The sequence below is a fragment of the Leptinotarsa decemlineata genome, unplaced genomic scaffold, assembly GCF_025532065.1.
Source record: "Leptinotarsa decemlineata unplaced genomic scaffold, Ldec_3_MD MMD2_tig00002159_RagTag_RagTag, whole genome shotgun sequence".
Taxonomy (NCBI): Eukaryota; Metazoa; Arthropoda; class Insecta; order Coleoptera; family Chrysomelidae; genus Leptinotarsa; species Leptinotarsa decemlineata.
The window spans coordinates 4,489,939-4,506,972 of NW_027412574.1; the positions used below are offsets into that span (position 1 = coordinate 4,489,939).

Below are 17,034 nucleotides of genomic sequence, written 5' to 3' on the forward strand. Positions count from 1 at the left end.
GTATGGACTCATCGATTTGCGGTTTTCGTAAAATGTTGAACACTTGATTGGACAACATGATAACCAAGAGATTCCAGAAAAAAATCATTTTTTGTTGTCAATAGTTGTCGACTAGAGAAGGTCTTGGTGAAGACTGACTTGGGGTATGGAGGTGAATTATTTTTATAGATAGTCAGCTCTATACTTTCGCTTCAATTCCAAACGAATTATTATTTCTTCGTTTCGGAAAGCAATGAGTCTAGAATGTTGGTCGAGCACTCGCAGCGTAATATTATTTATTTCGTCTCTATGTGCAATAGGTAGGTAAATGTGGTGATTAGGTGTTTCGTCAATTGCATACCTCGGATCAATATCAACAGCAAATTTGTATATCGTATGAGTCGGTGTATCGTTGTAGAAGGCTCCAAACGTGATGTTGCTATCTATGTGTATGGTGCGTACTTCAATGATATCCACAGGTAGATCGGATTCGTAATGTACGTTTGGTTTGAGACCCAGTATGTGAGCAAAGCCATTTACAGATCGGAAATCAATCGAATATATCAGACAGAATATTTCTTTTTTCAGCGTATTATTATTCGGTTTTAGATAGAAAAAATCCTCAGGGTTTTCCTTGAACGTTTTAGGCGAGATGTTTATTAATTCTTCAATGTCACCAATTTCGTAAGATCCAACAGGGATATCGATGCTTTTTTGTTTAGTTTTGTCAGCGTTTTCATAGTAGTAGAATTTCGTACCTTCTTCAATGTTGGGTATACTTTTGGACGAATGGAAATTGAGCAAAGCCAAAGTATTTTCAGAATCAGAATCTAATCGAATAGGTGGATTGCAATCGATAGAGAGCATAGAAGAACTACTCGTTAGCGTTAATATCATAGACATGACTGATATTATGTCAGTATGACATATCCTTAAATAATGATTGGAACAACAACAACATTTTGAATGAAAATCATTCATTTCTACAATAATAACATTCCATTTGTGAGCTCACAGGACCATAATACATTGCTTTTTGTAGCGATGACGCAGCTGATGTAGGTGGCGATACCTCATGTCGGTAATGGATGGAACATGGTAAACGAATATGCAAAGCAAATCGATGTTGGTAGTCCTTTGGTAATCTATGCCAGACATCCAATAATTCCCAAGGTTCAGCTTTCTCAATCAAATAGTCGATCGATAAAGTTTTCAATTCAGCTTCGTTTAAATCTCGCAAAGATCTATCTCCCACCATTTTTGCAGACATTATGGAGCAGAAAGTATAGGCACAAATGTCCGCAATTACTCTGGTCAAAATTTTGATACTGATCATTGTTATATGTAATCGTTATACCCCTTCCAAAATATCTTAAAAATTCCATTGGAGGTTGGAGATTACCGAAACATCAAAATTGTGTACAGCATTGCCGTTTTTAATATAAGCTACCCAATAAGTGCCTGCATTCAATTGAGAATCCAAGTTCAATACAGCACATTCTCGCAGCCAAGGACCATGAGTTGGCAACGTGTCACGCATGAAGACTCCACGAAAATGTTGAATTCACAGTTGACCAGCACATTTTTTAATTTCCGAATCATATAATGTTCTATGGGGTAGCTTCAGTAGGAGTTTTTTTTTACTTTCTCAAGTAAAGAACTCACCCTTTGCGTTGCTGTTGTTTCTTTAGAAACAAACCAAATCCTGGAGGTGTTTTGCGTAGGTAGAAACTGGAACCTAAATGTTCCATAGCTTTATTGTGACGTTGATCTTCTTCAAGTTTCTTTTTGACATTTTTAGCATCTATTACGGTTTTTGCGATAGCGCCTGCTCCACCTGCCAACGAACCCAAAGCTGAAAGGGCAGCGAATATAGGTATGAGTGATAGGATTCCTCCGGATTCTGCTTCGAATGGGATTATCCTAGATATCCGTATGTTTTAACGTCCTCCAGCTTGTCTCAATGCCATTTTAGCAGCTCGCAAAGCCGAAGCACTAGATTTCTTAATATTGGTAGGATGTGGCTTTCAATTTTTAGTAATTTTTTTAAGCATATTACGTTGAAAGGGCAACCTCATGCCGAGCTTACGTTTCACTTTCATTGTTGTAGTTACGAGCCAAGCTGCAGCTTTTTCACCAAATCTAGCGACTTTCGATTTAACGCGTTCCAAGCTCTATTTTCCAACACTTGATCTGCTTCATGACGGTCTTCTAAGGATTCGCTTTGAGAGTACGCAATATCGTGATCTTTACAATATTCGTCCAAAGGATTTACACCGGTGTCACCGCGTTCCAATCTCTTTTTCAATTTGGTGCCTGGTTCGCAAAACTAATAACCAGGTAGATGTAATTCAAACGGGAGCTTATTGATGAGCGAATTGACGACACCTGCACCGGACTAAGTCAACATTGAGAATGATTGGGTGATGACTGTGATTTTTTTTTCATAACCATAGCACACTCATTGTCCAACATCACATCATGGCAGTCGTTCAACAAGACAAGACATTACCTATTGAAAATTTAGACTTTTTGAATGAAGCCAACGATAGTAGTGTGATTGGAAAGCACGGTATATTATTTCCCAATTCTTTTCGTGCAATAATTTGTGGGCCGAGTGGTTGTGGAAAAACAAACGCTATCTCAACATTACTTTTCCATCCGAATGACGCCAAATTTGAAAATATCTACGGATATTCAAAATCATTGTATCAACCTAAATATCAAGTGGTTCAAGAAATTTTCAGTTCCCAAGGGGTAGGGATATTATCCATTCAGGGAAAATGAGGATATCATAAGCCCTCACGAAGCCAAATCAAATTCCATTTTTATTTTCGATGATGGCCAACAGAAGTTTTAGAAAAATATATCGATCAATATCCGATAATGTCTCAACCGTACATGAAAAAACATTGGAGAAATGACAAGGAAATCGACAAAGTATATGGTCCCATATGTGATGGGGTATCTTCAAAATGGTTTCTAGGCCAAAAGGAAATCGATTTTGACAAGCGTAGCGGATACATAAAATTGACTAGGTATCACTGGAAAGGAACACACGGTATATATGAACTGTTATTTCTCGACATGCCTGAAAATTATAATGCTAAGTATTTGAATGTATACAAAAAGATTCTGGATTTATCGAGCGCTCACAAGAATTCCGCTGAGCATCTAAAAGGCACTCAGAGATACAAGTACACCAACATAATCAAACCGTTGTTTCCTACATCAGGAAATCGTCGAAAAACTGGTACTGAGTTTTTTCAACCTACTACTACTACTACTACTGCGATGACATCATGTCTACCCAAAACGTCACCTCTTGCAATGACATTCAATACGAAACCCATTGAATACATTTATTGGGACGATCCCAACGAGCTGTGCGAACGTCTCAAATTATTGCTAACCTCTCGAGATGCAGGAAATACTTCACACAACAATGAAATCATTGCCATTTTGAATGAACTCAAAGAGGCAAAAATAATTCTATAAGATACACTACGTTCCCCAGTACATTATCATTTTCAAAATGGTTATCGATAAGTTTGGTCGTAGCGACAGCAACAGAAAGCGAAAATTGCCAACGCCCTCTGGAGGATGTTTGTTGTATTATACCTCAGATGATAATATTCATTGTGGTGATGTGAAATTGTGTCATGTGAAGAGCCCCACCACTGATTATGATGTTGCTAATAAAAAATATGTGGATGGAACCACAGCTTCTATGGCTGAAAGTACCATTAGTCTGAATGGCACCTACAAATGTTTGAATGTCTTGCCTGAAATCACAAAATCCTACAATGATACGCGACACTCGAAGACGGGTATACAACTTTCAAAAATCACCAAAACCAACGAAAAGCAAATTCTCAAATCAACATACACCCATCTGAAAATAACTGGACCGGGAAAATTCAAAATCGGTGATGTTGTACGAATCAGTAAGGCGAAACACGTTTTCGAAAAAGGCTATACGCCCAATTGGACTACGGAATTATTCAAAATTATCAAAGTCAACATTACCAACCCCGCCACCTTCATGCTAGAAGATATGCAGGGTGCACCTCTTAGGGGTGCTTTCTATGGGAAAGAATTACAAAAAACTGCAAATCCTAATATGTATCTCGTGGAAAAAGTATTGAGGAAGAAAGATAAAAAAATATACATTAAATGGCTGGGTTTGGATAACAAACACAACAGTTGGATCGAAAATGTCGATTTTGTATAGAATCTTATGGAAAACAAGCACACTGACAATGTATAGGGAGGGCCTTTTGTGAAGAAATATTTGTATATTTAACAAACACACAATATCTGATATGGACCACGTGATCTGAAGCTATAAGAGCGCATGCAAACACAGATGGATATTCAGTTTGAGAACGAAAATGTCTCTCGATAGTGGTTACGGTAGTGAAGTTTAAGTAATGTTCGACAGTGATGGTGAAGATTATAATGGAACTCTGAGTGCAATAGAGAGAGCGTTGGAGCAATACGAAATGGCCGCTAGAAACGAACATGAATTGCTGTTGATGGCATTCCCCATGTCATCTTATAAAATTCGATGTGGCCTAAGTCCAATCAGAGATTTCAGCCTATTCATAATTTTGAAGCAGCAGTTCTCCATTCGTTCCATCAATTCAACAAGTTATAAATGGGCGACCCTCATTGACATCCTGCAACAAATAAAGGAAAATTTATTTGAATCACAAATCGATGAATACGTAGACGAATATGATCCAATTACAACACGTTGCGTGGATTACATTTACGTCACACAGTACATCGAAAGAAATACCAAACAAGTTTCAATTTCCAAGGACACCACGAACATGGAGCTGTTTTGACGAGATGTAAACAAAATCCTGAATAGTCACCTTGGTGTGCTATCTGACCGTATCGCTATGCTGGATGCTTTGAACTTTTGTGATCATTATCGAGGTGTTTTCAATATAATACAATCATAGTTACGTGAAAATAAAACTAATTTAACTTTGGGAGAAATCATAGAAGATTTATGTCAAGCCTCAGCTTTAGATAGTCTGTATGCTATGCTTTACGTGAACATTTATTTTATTATTAACCTAGGAATTTTTTTATTCACAAGTGGAATTTGAAACTAATTATCGGGCGAATAATCGGAAGTATCAAATTTAAATAGGTTCTTTTTAATGAGTTCTGGATAGACATCTTCACACGTCATTTCGTAGATGAAGCTATCTGTATCTGTATACATTCACTTGCAATTTTCTATACCTAGAGTGGGCACCATGAAATTGTAATGGAAATCAAACATGCATGTTTTTGAAATATCTAATATTGCCATTTCGATGTACAGAGGTTTATTGAAAACAAGTTCAGTCTTTCTCAATTCAATAGCCACCAAGTCTGTATCGAAAACGGTTCGACTCTGAAATCGGGGGCTGGCAATTTAATTTTTGGCACCATAACGACCGTTCCGGGAATTTACAATTTTGACCACCCTGTGTAGCCAAATGTTTTCCATTGTTTTTCCCAAAAATAGCATTTACCATTAGTTTATATAAATTTTTGCCAAACAAACTGGTGGCTGCAGCCCGTAGACGAGTATTCAACTCAATGTAGGGACGCAGCCGTGCAGATTGTTTCAATTTCAACAACCCGATAATTTTGGTTAGAATCAAACAGTTTTTCAATGCTTGTTTCAAGTTACGATAATGCAAAATATATTTATCTTTATTATACAGGGTACCCATTAACTTTTTTGTTTGGGATTTGGTGGTGTTTGATGCTCTGGACAGAACGGAAAATCTTTATGTGAATCATGTAATCTTAAAACTTACGATATGTAGCCTTCTGAAGCATTGTCAGGAATTTCAGTTACATCTTTATCGAAATTGGGGGTGATAATCCTCCGTCACTCGGTGTGTTGAAAAATTGTGTTGTTGTTAATTGGTTTCCTCTCCACGACTGAACTCGAATTTTTGGAAATCCACCTGCGAGAAACCAAAATAAAAAAAGTTAATGTTTCAAATTATACGAACACTCTCTCAACAAACGACAACATGAATAATAGTTATTCGTACCTCACTAAGCGTTTTATTCAACTAGAAAGCTGGTCATAAAATGAGCTTCTGTTTACAACATTATAAATGTGTATATAGATAAAATAGATAAAATATGAGAAAAACTCTTATTCAGCATGAATGATTCTCGAGTGAAATTCATAATCACTCCCGGTTATGAGGCTGCCATCTAATAAAACATCAAAACAAATTGTACCATACAATAATTACTGTAAGAGATAGTATTCCAGAAAAATGGATGTCAGTAATTACCGGTTCTTATCTTTTAGTAATTATTAAAGATTGAGAAATATCAGCAATTGTCTCTTCTTATCTTCTGCTGTATGTAGTATAAAAAAAGTAGTTCAGGGTTGGCTTGAGGAATACGTAATTACCTCTAAACGGTTTTGTAATACAAAATAATTGAAAAAAAACGACCACCTCCAAAAAGTATGTATAAAAAACACTCAAGTAAATTAATCTGAGAAAAATTTTGGAAAATTGATAATTATTCAACAATAACTCTTTGAAGTAAATTGAATTTGAGTAAATTCATTTGAAAAAAAGTCAAAAACGTATAAAACATCTTGCAATGAAAATTCATAAAGTGGGCATGGAAAACACTTACTTTCAGATAAAATCGTTGCACTTGTCACTGGTATCACTTTCAACTGATACAACTAACTCATCATTTCGCCTCGCAGGAGGTATTTATGGGAAAATAAGTGATGACATATTTCAAAATCAAACAAAGAGCCTTTGTTTCGTTGTTTTGAGAACTGCATATCTCTGGATGCTGATAATTGACAATGATCAATGTCACCTTGGGTAAGAACAGGAAAATAGGTGATGACATATTATGAAATCAAACAAAGAGCCTTTGTTTCGTCACTTTGAGAACTATGTATCTCTGGATGCTGATTCAGCATTGACAGTGATCAATGTCATCCTGGGAGTGAATAGAAAAATAGGTGATTCTGAAACGAACAAAGAAAATCAAAGAGTCTTTGTTTAGTCGTTTTGAGGAGTATTGCCGGATGCCTATTCAGCATTGGCATTGATCCATGTCATCTTGGATATGAATATAGAAGGTCTCAATAAATATGTGAACCGTTGCTGTCTAGCTTACCTCATCTCAATACCAAATTATTATAAAGCCACGTGTCTGGCTTTATCGATAAATGATAGCGATAATTCAGCATACCTATATTATATATTTTCACCAACTTGAAATAAAACAAAAAAATTACCGTTTCAATCAAAATATCCATTTTCTTTCAATTAAATTTCACAATTGTTGTACAACTCTAATCAAAATACTAAACACTAAAGTTTCTCTCTGAAAGATTTACCAGCGACGCACGACCTTGAATTGCGCCAGATGAACAAGGTGGGTGCCTTATTCATCCACTAACTTCCTTCTTGCAAAACCTAAATGTGGATGGAGCCAGAAAGTACTTTGAGTTCATAACAAACGACATAAAGGACAGCCCTTCAAGGTTCTCTTCAGTCACAAGGAGCCATATCTGGCAAATATGGAGACTCGAGCATCATTGCAGTATTGTTTTCAACCAAAAATTCACGAGCGAGCAATGAAGCGTGAGCAGGTGCATCACCGTAGTGCAAAATCAATGAATTGTTGTTGAACTTGTAGAAAATACTCTTTAATAACCAATAAAATCGATGAACACAATGAACATAAATCTTTGAAGGGTCCAAATTTTGTCTGTAAAAGAACTTGATTGAACAAATACAATTTTAGTACTTCCTTTTTTCAGGACGGCTGACGCCTCTTTTGGAAATGTATGTATTTCATTTGGAAAATGTCAAAATTTCAATAGAGGTGTATTCGAAAGTAATTTTGCAGGTTTTAAAAACGGAAAGTCGTTTCGGAAATGCTATTTATTAAAAATTTAATTTTTTCAATCATTAAATTTATTTTGAGGTAAAATTTGAAAATTCGTCAATGAATGATTGAAATGACTCTTCAAAGGTTTATGTCATGCAGTAACTGTTCATGTTGAACTTTTCAGTTTATGACACTTGAACAGATTCTCTGTTGATATATATTTATTTATTTTCCAGATCGTGTAACGTCGAAAAACATCAAAAAACCCTGGAATATTTTTGGTATATATTTTTGAATCAAGAATACTGCTTTTGAACATTCAGTCTCTCAGACATAAAGCAAACGAATCATTTTCCTTCTTGCTACAAGTATACTCTCCTGATATCGTCCTTCTAACTGAACACTGGCTCAGAGCTAATGAATTGTTTTATATACCGAATTATGAAAATCATTCGAGACAATCGATAAATTTGATAAACAAATATCTGAAAAGTGTTTTGAATTGTCGATGGTGTTTTCCAAAAGACTAAATCTATACTTTCTGTGTCTTTATCATTCGCTTTTATTTTGTGTGACAGAATTCTTAAATAGGCTCGAAACAATTTTATGTGATTAACGTAATCGGTCAAAAAGTATTCTAATAGAAGACTTCAATATCAATTTTAGTGAAAATAATAATATTTCACAATAAGACTGAAAAATCTTATTGATTCCTTCAATATTTGTGTACATATGCATGTCCACAGGGATCAGTTTTGGGACCAGTAGGTACTTTTTTGTTATACTTGAATGATCTGGCCCTCCTCAATGTTCAAGGCAAGTTCACCCTTTTTGATGATGATACTACCATCTTAGGCACCAAAAAGAATCTTCAACTTGTAGGAAATAATCCAGGCTGACCAAGTGAAGATAAAGGAATGGTGCGACTGTAATTCACTCGCCTTGAATATCAATAAGACCAAATACTCACGTTCAAGTATGACATGACAGGTATAACTTCTTCATGACCCATTAGAACGTGAACACCTTACAAAATTTCTTGGGTTAATTAACAACGAGCTGAAATTTGATGATCACATTTTGGTTTTTAGTAAAAAACTGGCCTCGAGGTGTTATGTCGTGAAAATGGCTACAAACGAGATTGGTTCAGAAACAGCTGAAACGGTGTATCTCACCTCAGATACGGTATTGCTTTCTGGGGCACGTGCAGCCAATAGAGGTTCAATAGCATTTTAATCTTACACAAGAGAGCATTACGATATATATGTAAGGTATCTCCCAAACATTCATGCAGGCTGCTTTTCGTCTCTCAGAGATTACTCACTCTAACCTTATTTACTAGTACTAGAAAGCCAGTGCTTAGTGTTCGAAAATCGCGAAAACTTAAATAATCCCCAGTTATATCACAGAACACGTAGGACATATAACCTCAATCTACCTCTACCTATACCTTCCTCGAACCTAACCTGAAAATCAATTATATACGAAGGTATATAAAAATATATAACCACCTACTTTTACGCCTGAAGACTATTAAATCTTTCAAAAAATTTGGAAAGTCTGTTAAAGAACCGCTCCGCTGACGGAGCTTACTATAATTCGGAGGAGTACTATTTTGAGACGTGGTAGAGTATGTCTGTACTACTTTATTTCGTTTATTTATATGACTCGAGTTCATAGATTGAGTCAAACTTGTTTATTTTACACTTATTTTTGTTTGACTTATATGTTTTTATAGTCTGACAATTTTCAATTGAAGGTAACTCCAATACAAATTGAACCGAGAACTAACGGCAACAATGTTAAATGTTAGAACTAAATTCTTACCGGGGTCATTTTTATTGTCTATGCATCGCCATTGTAAATAATTGAAAAGTAAGATGATTCCATAAAATTTGCCCCCCGTAACAAGATAGCTTCTGCATATCGATAGGATGTACGAGCGAATGGATGAACCAGTTCGTTAAATACTTTGAAACTCGGTAAACTGATCAACACTTCGCAGGTCTATTATATTTGCGTCGTTAATATGCCATAACTAGTCATTCGGTTTCTTCATTATCAAGCGTCCTTATCTGCATAGGCGTAGTGTGTTCTGTTTCTTGGGAAGGTGACTTTGTTTTGTATTTATTAAATATATTTTATTATATTTATTAAATAGACTGTTATATTTATTAACTCCAAAATATAATATAGAGTTGGCCCATACTTGTTTTTCAAAATACATTATCATAGATTTTCATCACATTCACACTTTATTGTGAGATAATTAGTTGACCTAGTCATTAAACTCAGGTATAAATGTTCGTTAAACTCAGGTATAACTGTCATTAATTAGTTTCTAGAATATTATTAGTTTCTAGATAGATAGTAATATTTCAAAAGTTTTATATAAATCACAATGTATGTCAAATTCAGTTTGTTAGTGAACACGCTTGTTCTAGTGAAAATCTCACAATAAAATGTTTTTCAAAATACATCAACTTTAAAATAGTTTTTGAGGTAAGTGAACAACTGACAAATAGCTGAATAATGTCATTGAATTTTATTATTTTTATAGTATTAAGATGGATGTCGTAGCAGGTCCAAGTAATGTACAAAGAAAGCGGAAGTTTATGTCGTTAGAAGAAAAACAGATTGTCTGTAGAGTGTACGAAAATTAAAAAAATACACTCCGTACAAGGGAAGCTGTAGCCCAGTGTTAATTTTCAACGGGAATATCCGTGTTGACAATTGAACGCATTGTACGTGAAAAAAAGGTGATTGGGATTGTGCAAGCTCCAAAAGTACATTGTCGTGGTAGAAAAAAACTGAATTGGACGAGTACCAGAAAAATTTTGTACGCTATACCATTCATTCTTTCTTTTTTGAGAATAAAGCGCCAACCCTCGAATCCATTAGGACAAAGGTAATGGATAATGATCTCATTCCAAAAATGAGCAAACAGAAGTTAAGGAAAATAATAAAAAAAGATTTGAAATTTACATATACCAAACGATCCCGTAAATCTGTCTTAACAGAAAGAGAAGATATAGTCTCATGGCGACGGAGATATCTTCGCTCTATTAGAGAAATGCGTTCTGCTCACAAAAAGATTTATTATCTGGACGAAACATGGGTGAATGCTGGTCACACAGTATCTAAGATCTGGCAAGATACTACTGTAACTAGTTATCGTCAAGCATTTGTGAACGGTTTATCAACAGGGTTGCGTGAACCAACGAGTGAAGGGCAAAGACTAATTGTCGCCCATATAGGTAGCGAGAGTGGCTTTTTAGACGATAGTGCACTAATTTTTTCATCAAAAAAAACGGGGGATTATCGCGAAAACATGGACGCCCAACGCTTTGAAGGATGGTTTGATTCCCTCCTTTCACGAGTCGAGCCAAATTCGATAATAGTAATGGATAACGCTTCTTATCACAGCCGATCAGTAGAACAGCTGCCAACTATGACCACCAGAAAAGCAGACATGCAGAGTTGGTTACGACAAAAAGGAATTCCATTTCCCGAGGTATTGATAACAAGGAGAATGCGGTTGCTGTATTTCTTTATATTGGCTTCTTTATATTTATCTGGCTAGAAAGGGTATAGAATCGACCATAACTGGCTGGATCTATGCCATGCTAGTAAACAGAACTGCAACTACGACTCTTCAAGGGGGTTCAATCAGGTTCAGGGTCATCAGGGGCTGCCCTCAAGGTGGGTTACTATCTCCCCTTATGTGGTCGCTCCTGGTGGATAGTCTGCTTGATGCCCTCGACAGAAGAAAAGTTGATCTGCAAGCTTATGCAAATGACCTTGACATCCTGGCAAGGTCCACGTCGAGAAGGGTAGTTTGTAATATCCTCCAACGCGTGTTGGACGTTATTCACAGTTGGTGCCTGAGGAAGCAGATGCCTGTCAAGAGAAGAAAATTGGACGATCTAACGCCACTTTTCCTCAGTGGTGTGGTCATTCCATTTGGAACGGAGGTGAAATATCTTGGCATTGTCCTTGATAAAAGACTCACCTGGAACGCTCACTTGGAAAAAGTTTTACTCAAAGCCAGACTGTCTCTATGGACATGTCGAAGTATTTGTGGTAAAACTTGGGGTTTAGGTCCCAAACAAATCCATTGGATTTATATGATGATTGTCAAACCAATGAATACTTATGGTGAAATTGCTTGGTGGCCGAAGGCTTTACAGAAAACGTTCCAAGCGAAGCTCTCTGGCTTACAGAGACAGGCTCGTCTGGCTGTCAGTGGTGCCATCAGTACCACACCGTCAGCGGCCATGAAAATCCTTCTAGATCTACCTCCTCTCCACATTTTTCTGGAAAGAGAGGCTAGATGGACTGCATACAGACTTGTGCACATTGCCAATCGCACAAATCAATTCAATGCAGAGTGTAACAGACTGTTGTTTGACATTGGAAGTAACATCATTCTGGAAATGACTTCTGACTTCATGCCTTCAACTGTTTCAACTGTCAACTACGAACTGCCTTATAAAGTACTATTCCCGAGTAGAGAGGACTGGATCCTCCGTGAGAAGGAAATATTAAGAGCAGATAGTTGTTGGTTCACAGATGGATCAAAAACGCCTTCCGATTCTGGTGCAGGTGTTTTCAGTCGCAGACCCAGGACAGAGTTATCTACCTGCCTAGGAACTTATGCGACTGTATTTCAAGCGGAAATTTACGCTATTGAATTGTGTGCGGAGAGATTGGATAAACCCAACCTCACTCACAAGTCAATAAAAATATTCTCGGACAGTCAAGCGGCGTTGGAAGCTCTTGGCTCCTACCGAGCCACGTCTAAATTGGTAGCAAACTGCCAAAAACGACTCTCTCCGATAGGAAGACTTAACAGATTGTCTCTGGTCTGGATTCCTGGCCAGAGTGGCCTGGAAGGCAATAAAGCTGTTGACTCTCTTGCAAAGGAAGGTGCTGCAAGCGGTTTCATTGGACCATAACCTGTCATTGGCATCGCTTTGGGCTTTGCCAAACAAACACTGAACACCTGGATGGCAAGAAGATTTATGGACTTCTGGCAGAATCTTCCAGGATTGGCTCACTCCAAGGCATTTATTCACCCTTCGAATATGATTCCAAACAGTTGTTGGACTACAGTAGGGATGAACTACGATGTCTAACAGGCCTTCTTACAGGTCACTGTCAATTGAATCATCACATGCAGAGACTTGGACTGTCGGAAGACAATGTGTGTCGCCTCTGTCTGGAAAATGATGAAACAGCAGAGCATATACTTTGTGCCTGCCCCGCTGGGGACCGAATCAGGTTTTTTGAGTTCGGCAGATCCGTTCCCTCACCATCTGACCTGAAAGACCACTCACCATACAAACTAATCGGCTTCGTTAAGGAGCTGGGTTTATTTGGCCGAGTGTGAATATGTGTGAGCCACAATAAAACCTTATGGGTTGCGGTGGAGAGTCGAATAGACCCACTCACTTTAGACCTACCTACCTTACCATTGCGTGTTAAACGCGATAGAATTAATCTGGGCTCAAATTAAGGGTTACTTAGCTTGTAAAAACGGGACATATAAAATTTCTGATGTCCAACGTTTATTAGAACTCGCAATGGAACGGATACGGAAAGAAGAATGTGCTAAGGCTGTAGCCCATGTGATCAAGGAAGAAGAGAAAATGTGTGACTGGGGATTCCTCTTCGGACGAGTCAATGAATTTTGTAACTTCATAGGCATAACATAGGTAATTATTTCTTTGCTTTGTAGTTCTCTTTCTATGTAAAAGGAACATAATAATTATTTTGTAAATGTTTCTGTTTTTTTGAATTAGGCATAATAAAAAAAAGTAATCAGTTTTACAATTGACACCAGGTAGCGCCACTTACTATAACAATGTTCACGTAATTACCTATGTGTTTAAATAAATGAGAATATTATTTTGGTACGCCTCTGCAGAGTTGGTGAGAGGATTATCCGTTGGTCACTTCAAGTACGACGTTGCTAATGAATCACCTTCAATTGAAAATTGTTATAGTATATGTATATATAAACATACGGGAAGAAGAGGTCAATCAAGAAGAAGAACTCAGGTAAAAATCGACAACAATATTTATATTTGTGTTATCACCCGTTTCGTGTTATCACCCGAAGACGATTGTGGATACTAACAATAGAAACGTTGTGAAGTAACTTGGTTTGGAATCTTTCAATTTTATATTTTTAATTTTCATTTCTTGTTAATAATTTTTCAATTTTTCAGCTTGGGTTAATAGTTCAATTTTTTTGGTTGTTTTATTTTTTTACAGATTCTTTCAGGGATTTCAAATCAGTTCATATCATACTAGCTTTTACCCGTGGCTTCGCTCACATTTATGCCATTAAATATGTGTCAGTACAATAGAAATGAATCATTATGCGAACTATATTTTAATGCTTGGCTGGGATTATCAATTTTTAAAAATTATTACATACACATAAAAAATATTTTTTTCATAAAAAGTATTCTATGAACATCTAATACCTTCAAGAACATGTGTACAAAATTTCATGATGATCGATTGAGTAGTTTTCGCGTGAAACCGTAACAACCAGCTTACGTTCGCATTTATAAAATTAGAAGGTATTAGACAATGGGAGTCCGAACTGATGAAATGCACCACGAAATATTGTCAAGCACTTCCAAACAAAAATAAACAAACCCAATCTGCATTTTTTTTGTCAGTATAATTGACGCCCAGACTTCTGAATCATCAAGGTGACAATACCTACTTATGTTATCCGTAGAACCATAGTGAAAAAAAAATTAAAATTCTGTTTGTTTTTTTAAGTTCACGTCAAAAAGTTCCGAACACATATTATTAACATCTTTACTAACAGAATTCTTGAAAATTAATCATGTGTGAAATTGGTTGATTTTAAGGACTAAAAATTATTAGGTAGATTTATCCGAAAGTGACGTTCATTGTCAATCTGTCATTCATTATTCATCCTTGGAGGAATAAATTCTGTTCGCCTATAATATGAAGTATTGTGAGAACTCTTCAACGACGGAAATGAGGTTACTTTCCTACGTGTGCAGGCATAAGTTATAAGGGCAGTTTGTTTAGTGAAGAAAAGAAAATAACTCACGACTAAAAGGATCAAATTACTCCTGTCTGAATTTTCAATAGCGTATTGTCCCAAATACAAATACCGGTGGCATTTGACATCAATGACATAGTCCTTATCCAACCCTTCTCAAGATATTCGAATTGTTTCTTCCTAGCCGGTTAGGTGCAATGATTAAAGATATTAGATACGACTTTAAAGTACTTTTCGATATATGCTAGACAACTACGTGCCAACATAACTGCTTTCTGCTTAATAAATTAAATGCAATTGAAACTTTGGGCGTGAATGAATCTAATTAAAACACTTTTTCCCCTCGTCATAACTAGAACTGATTACCTCGGCGCACAAGAAATGACAAAACCTAAACATTTCCCTACAATGCTGAAATTGAGAGTCAAGAGAAAGTGATTTGATTCTAGTGTATGGAAGAAGTGTTTTCAATAGCTTATTAGCATCTTCTTTTTCAGGTATAAGATAATATTAGAAAAAACATTTCTCGTGAATTTATTTTTGATCTCTATATCTTCTTCAACTTGAAATTGTGAAGTGAAACTCTGAAATGATTTTCAAAACCAATTGTTACCCATCTTCACACTTAGCTACGGAATACTGATGACGGTTTGTTGGGAATATCATCCGCTTTCTAACTCCAAATATACATATTATTTAGAAATATATTTCTAATTTCACTTTTGTAGTTTTCTATTGATAATTCATCAAAATCATTGAATTGTTATTTTTGTATCTTAACAACTATAAACTTTTCTCGTAAAATAAAGAGAAAACAAAAAAAAAGTATTCGAATTGATTGATTCCAGTGACGCATTTGCTTTTTCAATTAACCTTTTTCCTGAAGACCGAAAAATCACTCACTAGCACCACTAGTAGCTCGGTAGGGACAAACACTGCCTGATAATCATATAAACATATGGTAAAGTACAATTAAAAAAGAATGTTTTCAGAAGAAAATGTTCCTGGAGCAAAACTAAAATTTGCAACTGTGAAGGATAACAATGTTGTAACATTAAAACGTTGGCTTGCATGCCGTTATTTGAAAGTAACTGGAAAAAAAAGTGGATTGATAGACAGACTAGTAGGTGTACAGACTCTAGTAAAAGAGTAGCGGTAGATTCAACCTGTAATGAAAGAAATTTGAAATAATTATGAATTTAAGATTTATTTCCCAGTGAAATATGAATCAAATATAGATAGTAATGAAATAAATTTAATTAAATATAATAAATGAATATAATTCATTAAACGATTGAGGTTATATCTCATTCTAATCAATGGTAATTAACTATGAAAAATTTACTATTCATTTCATGTTTAGAGGCATACATATGAATGTTTATTAATTTTCTGCACTGTTAAATCCACTCTCCTCGAAGTATCCATTTCTTACATCTAACCTCATTAATATGAGGTTTCATAAATGGTATAATAAACACGTTTTCTTCCGGATATCGATTATCTGACGTACAATTCGCAAAACAGCAATGGTTTGTTGGCATTATACTAGCACAAAATAATGTGAATGTGAATAGTTTATGTTTGTCCCTACTACTAGTGCTGCCTCTCGTGACACGTTCGCTGTACTATTCTTAGGAAAAAGGCTCATTGTAGGAAAACCCGGAAAAACCTGCAGCACCACATCATCTGAAGATCTTGATCTGCCAATGTCTTCTCTTTCATAGAATAAAATGTAGGAGGTCTCCAGAGGCTCCAATAAATTCAAGATATCACCAGAATATTTAGTGACCAGTCCGTTTCGTCTTTGACCAATGCGTAATAATGACCAGATTCAACGCCAGAACCACAGTGAATAATGACTGCATGAAGATTATAATAGTGGTCTGCTAGATTGAAGTGTTCATCTATTTCGAATCTTCATGAAAGTTTGGTGCTTCCGTCAGAGATTGAGTCACGTTTGAAGATCATTTAACCGTATGCTTTGCAACGCTAGTTGAAGTTTCAGAAAATCATATAGGTACGTTTTTGCTACCTCTTGAACAAAGTGAACAAGTGAGGATTTTGTGTAGGAAACATTCTCGTTCTCGTTCATCGTTAAA

At 36.1% G+C, this 17,034-nt stretch overlaps 1 protein-coding gene across 1 annotated transcript in view; it reads right to left on the reverse strand.

Moving 5' to 3' along the window:
* Positions 1 to 5,948, reverse strand: part of LOC111509386 (maltase 2) — a 57,827-nt gene extending 51,879 nt beyond the window's left edge. Inside the window, exon 1 of the mRNA XM_074177080.1 lies at positions 5,808 to 5,948. Coding sequence (XP_074033181.1) covers positions 5,808 to 5,829 — 22 coding nt within the window. The 5' untranslated portion in view covers positions 5,830 to 5,948. The remainder of the gene's footprint in view (positions 1 to 5,807) is intronic.
* Between the last annotated feature and the right edge of the window lie 11,086 nt (positions 5,949 to 17,034).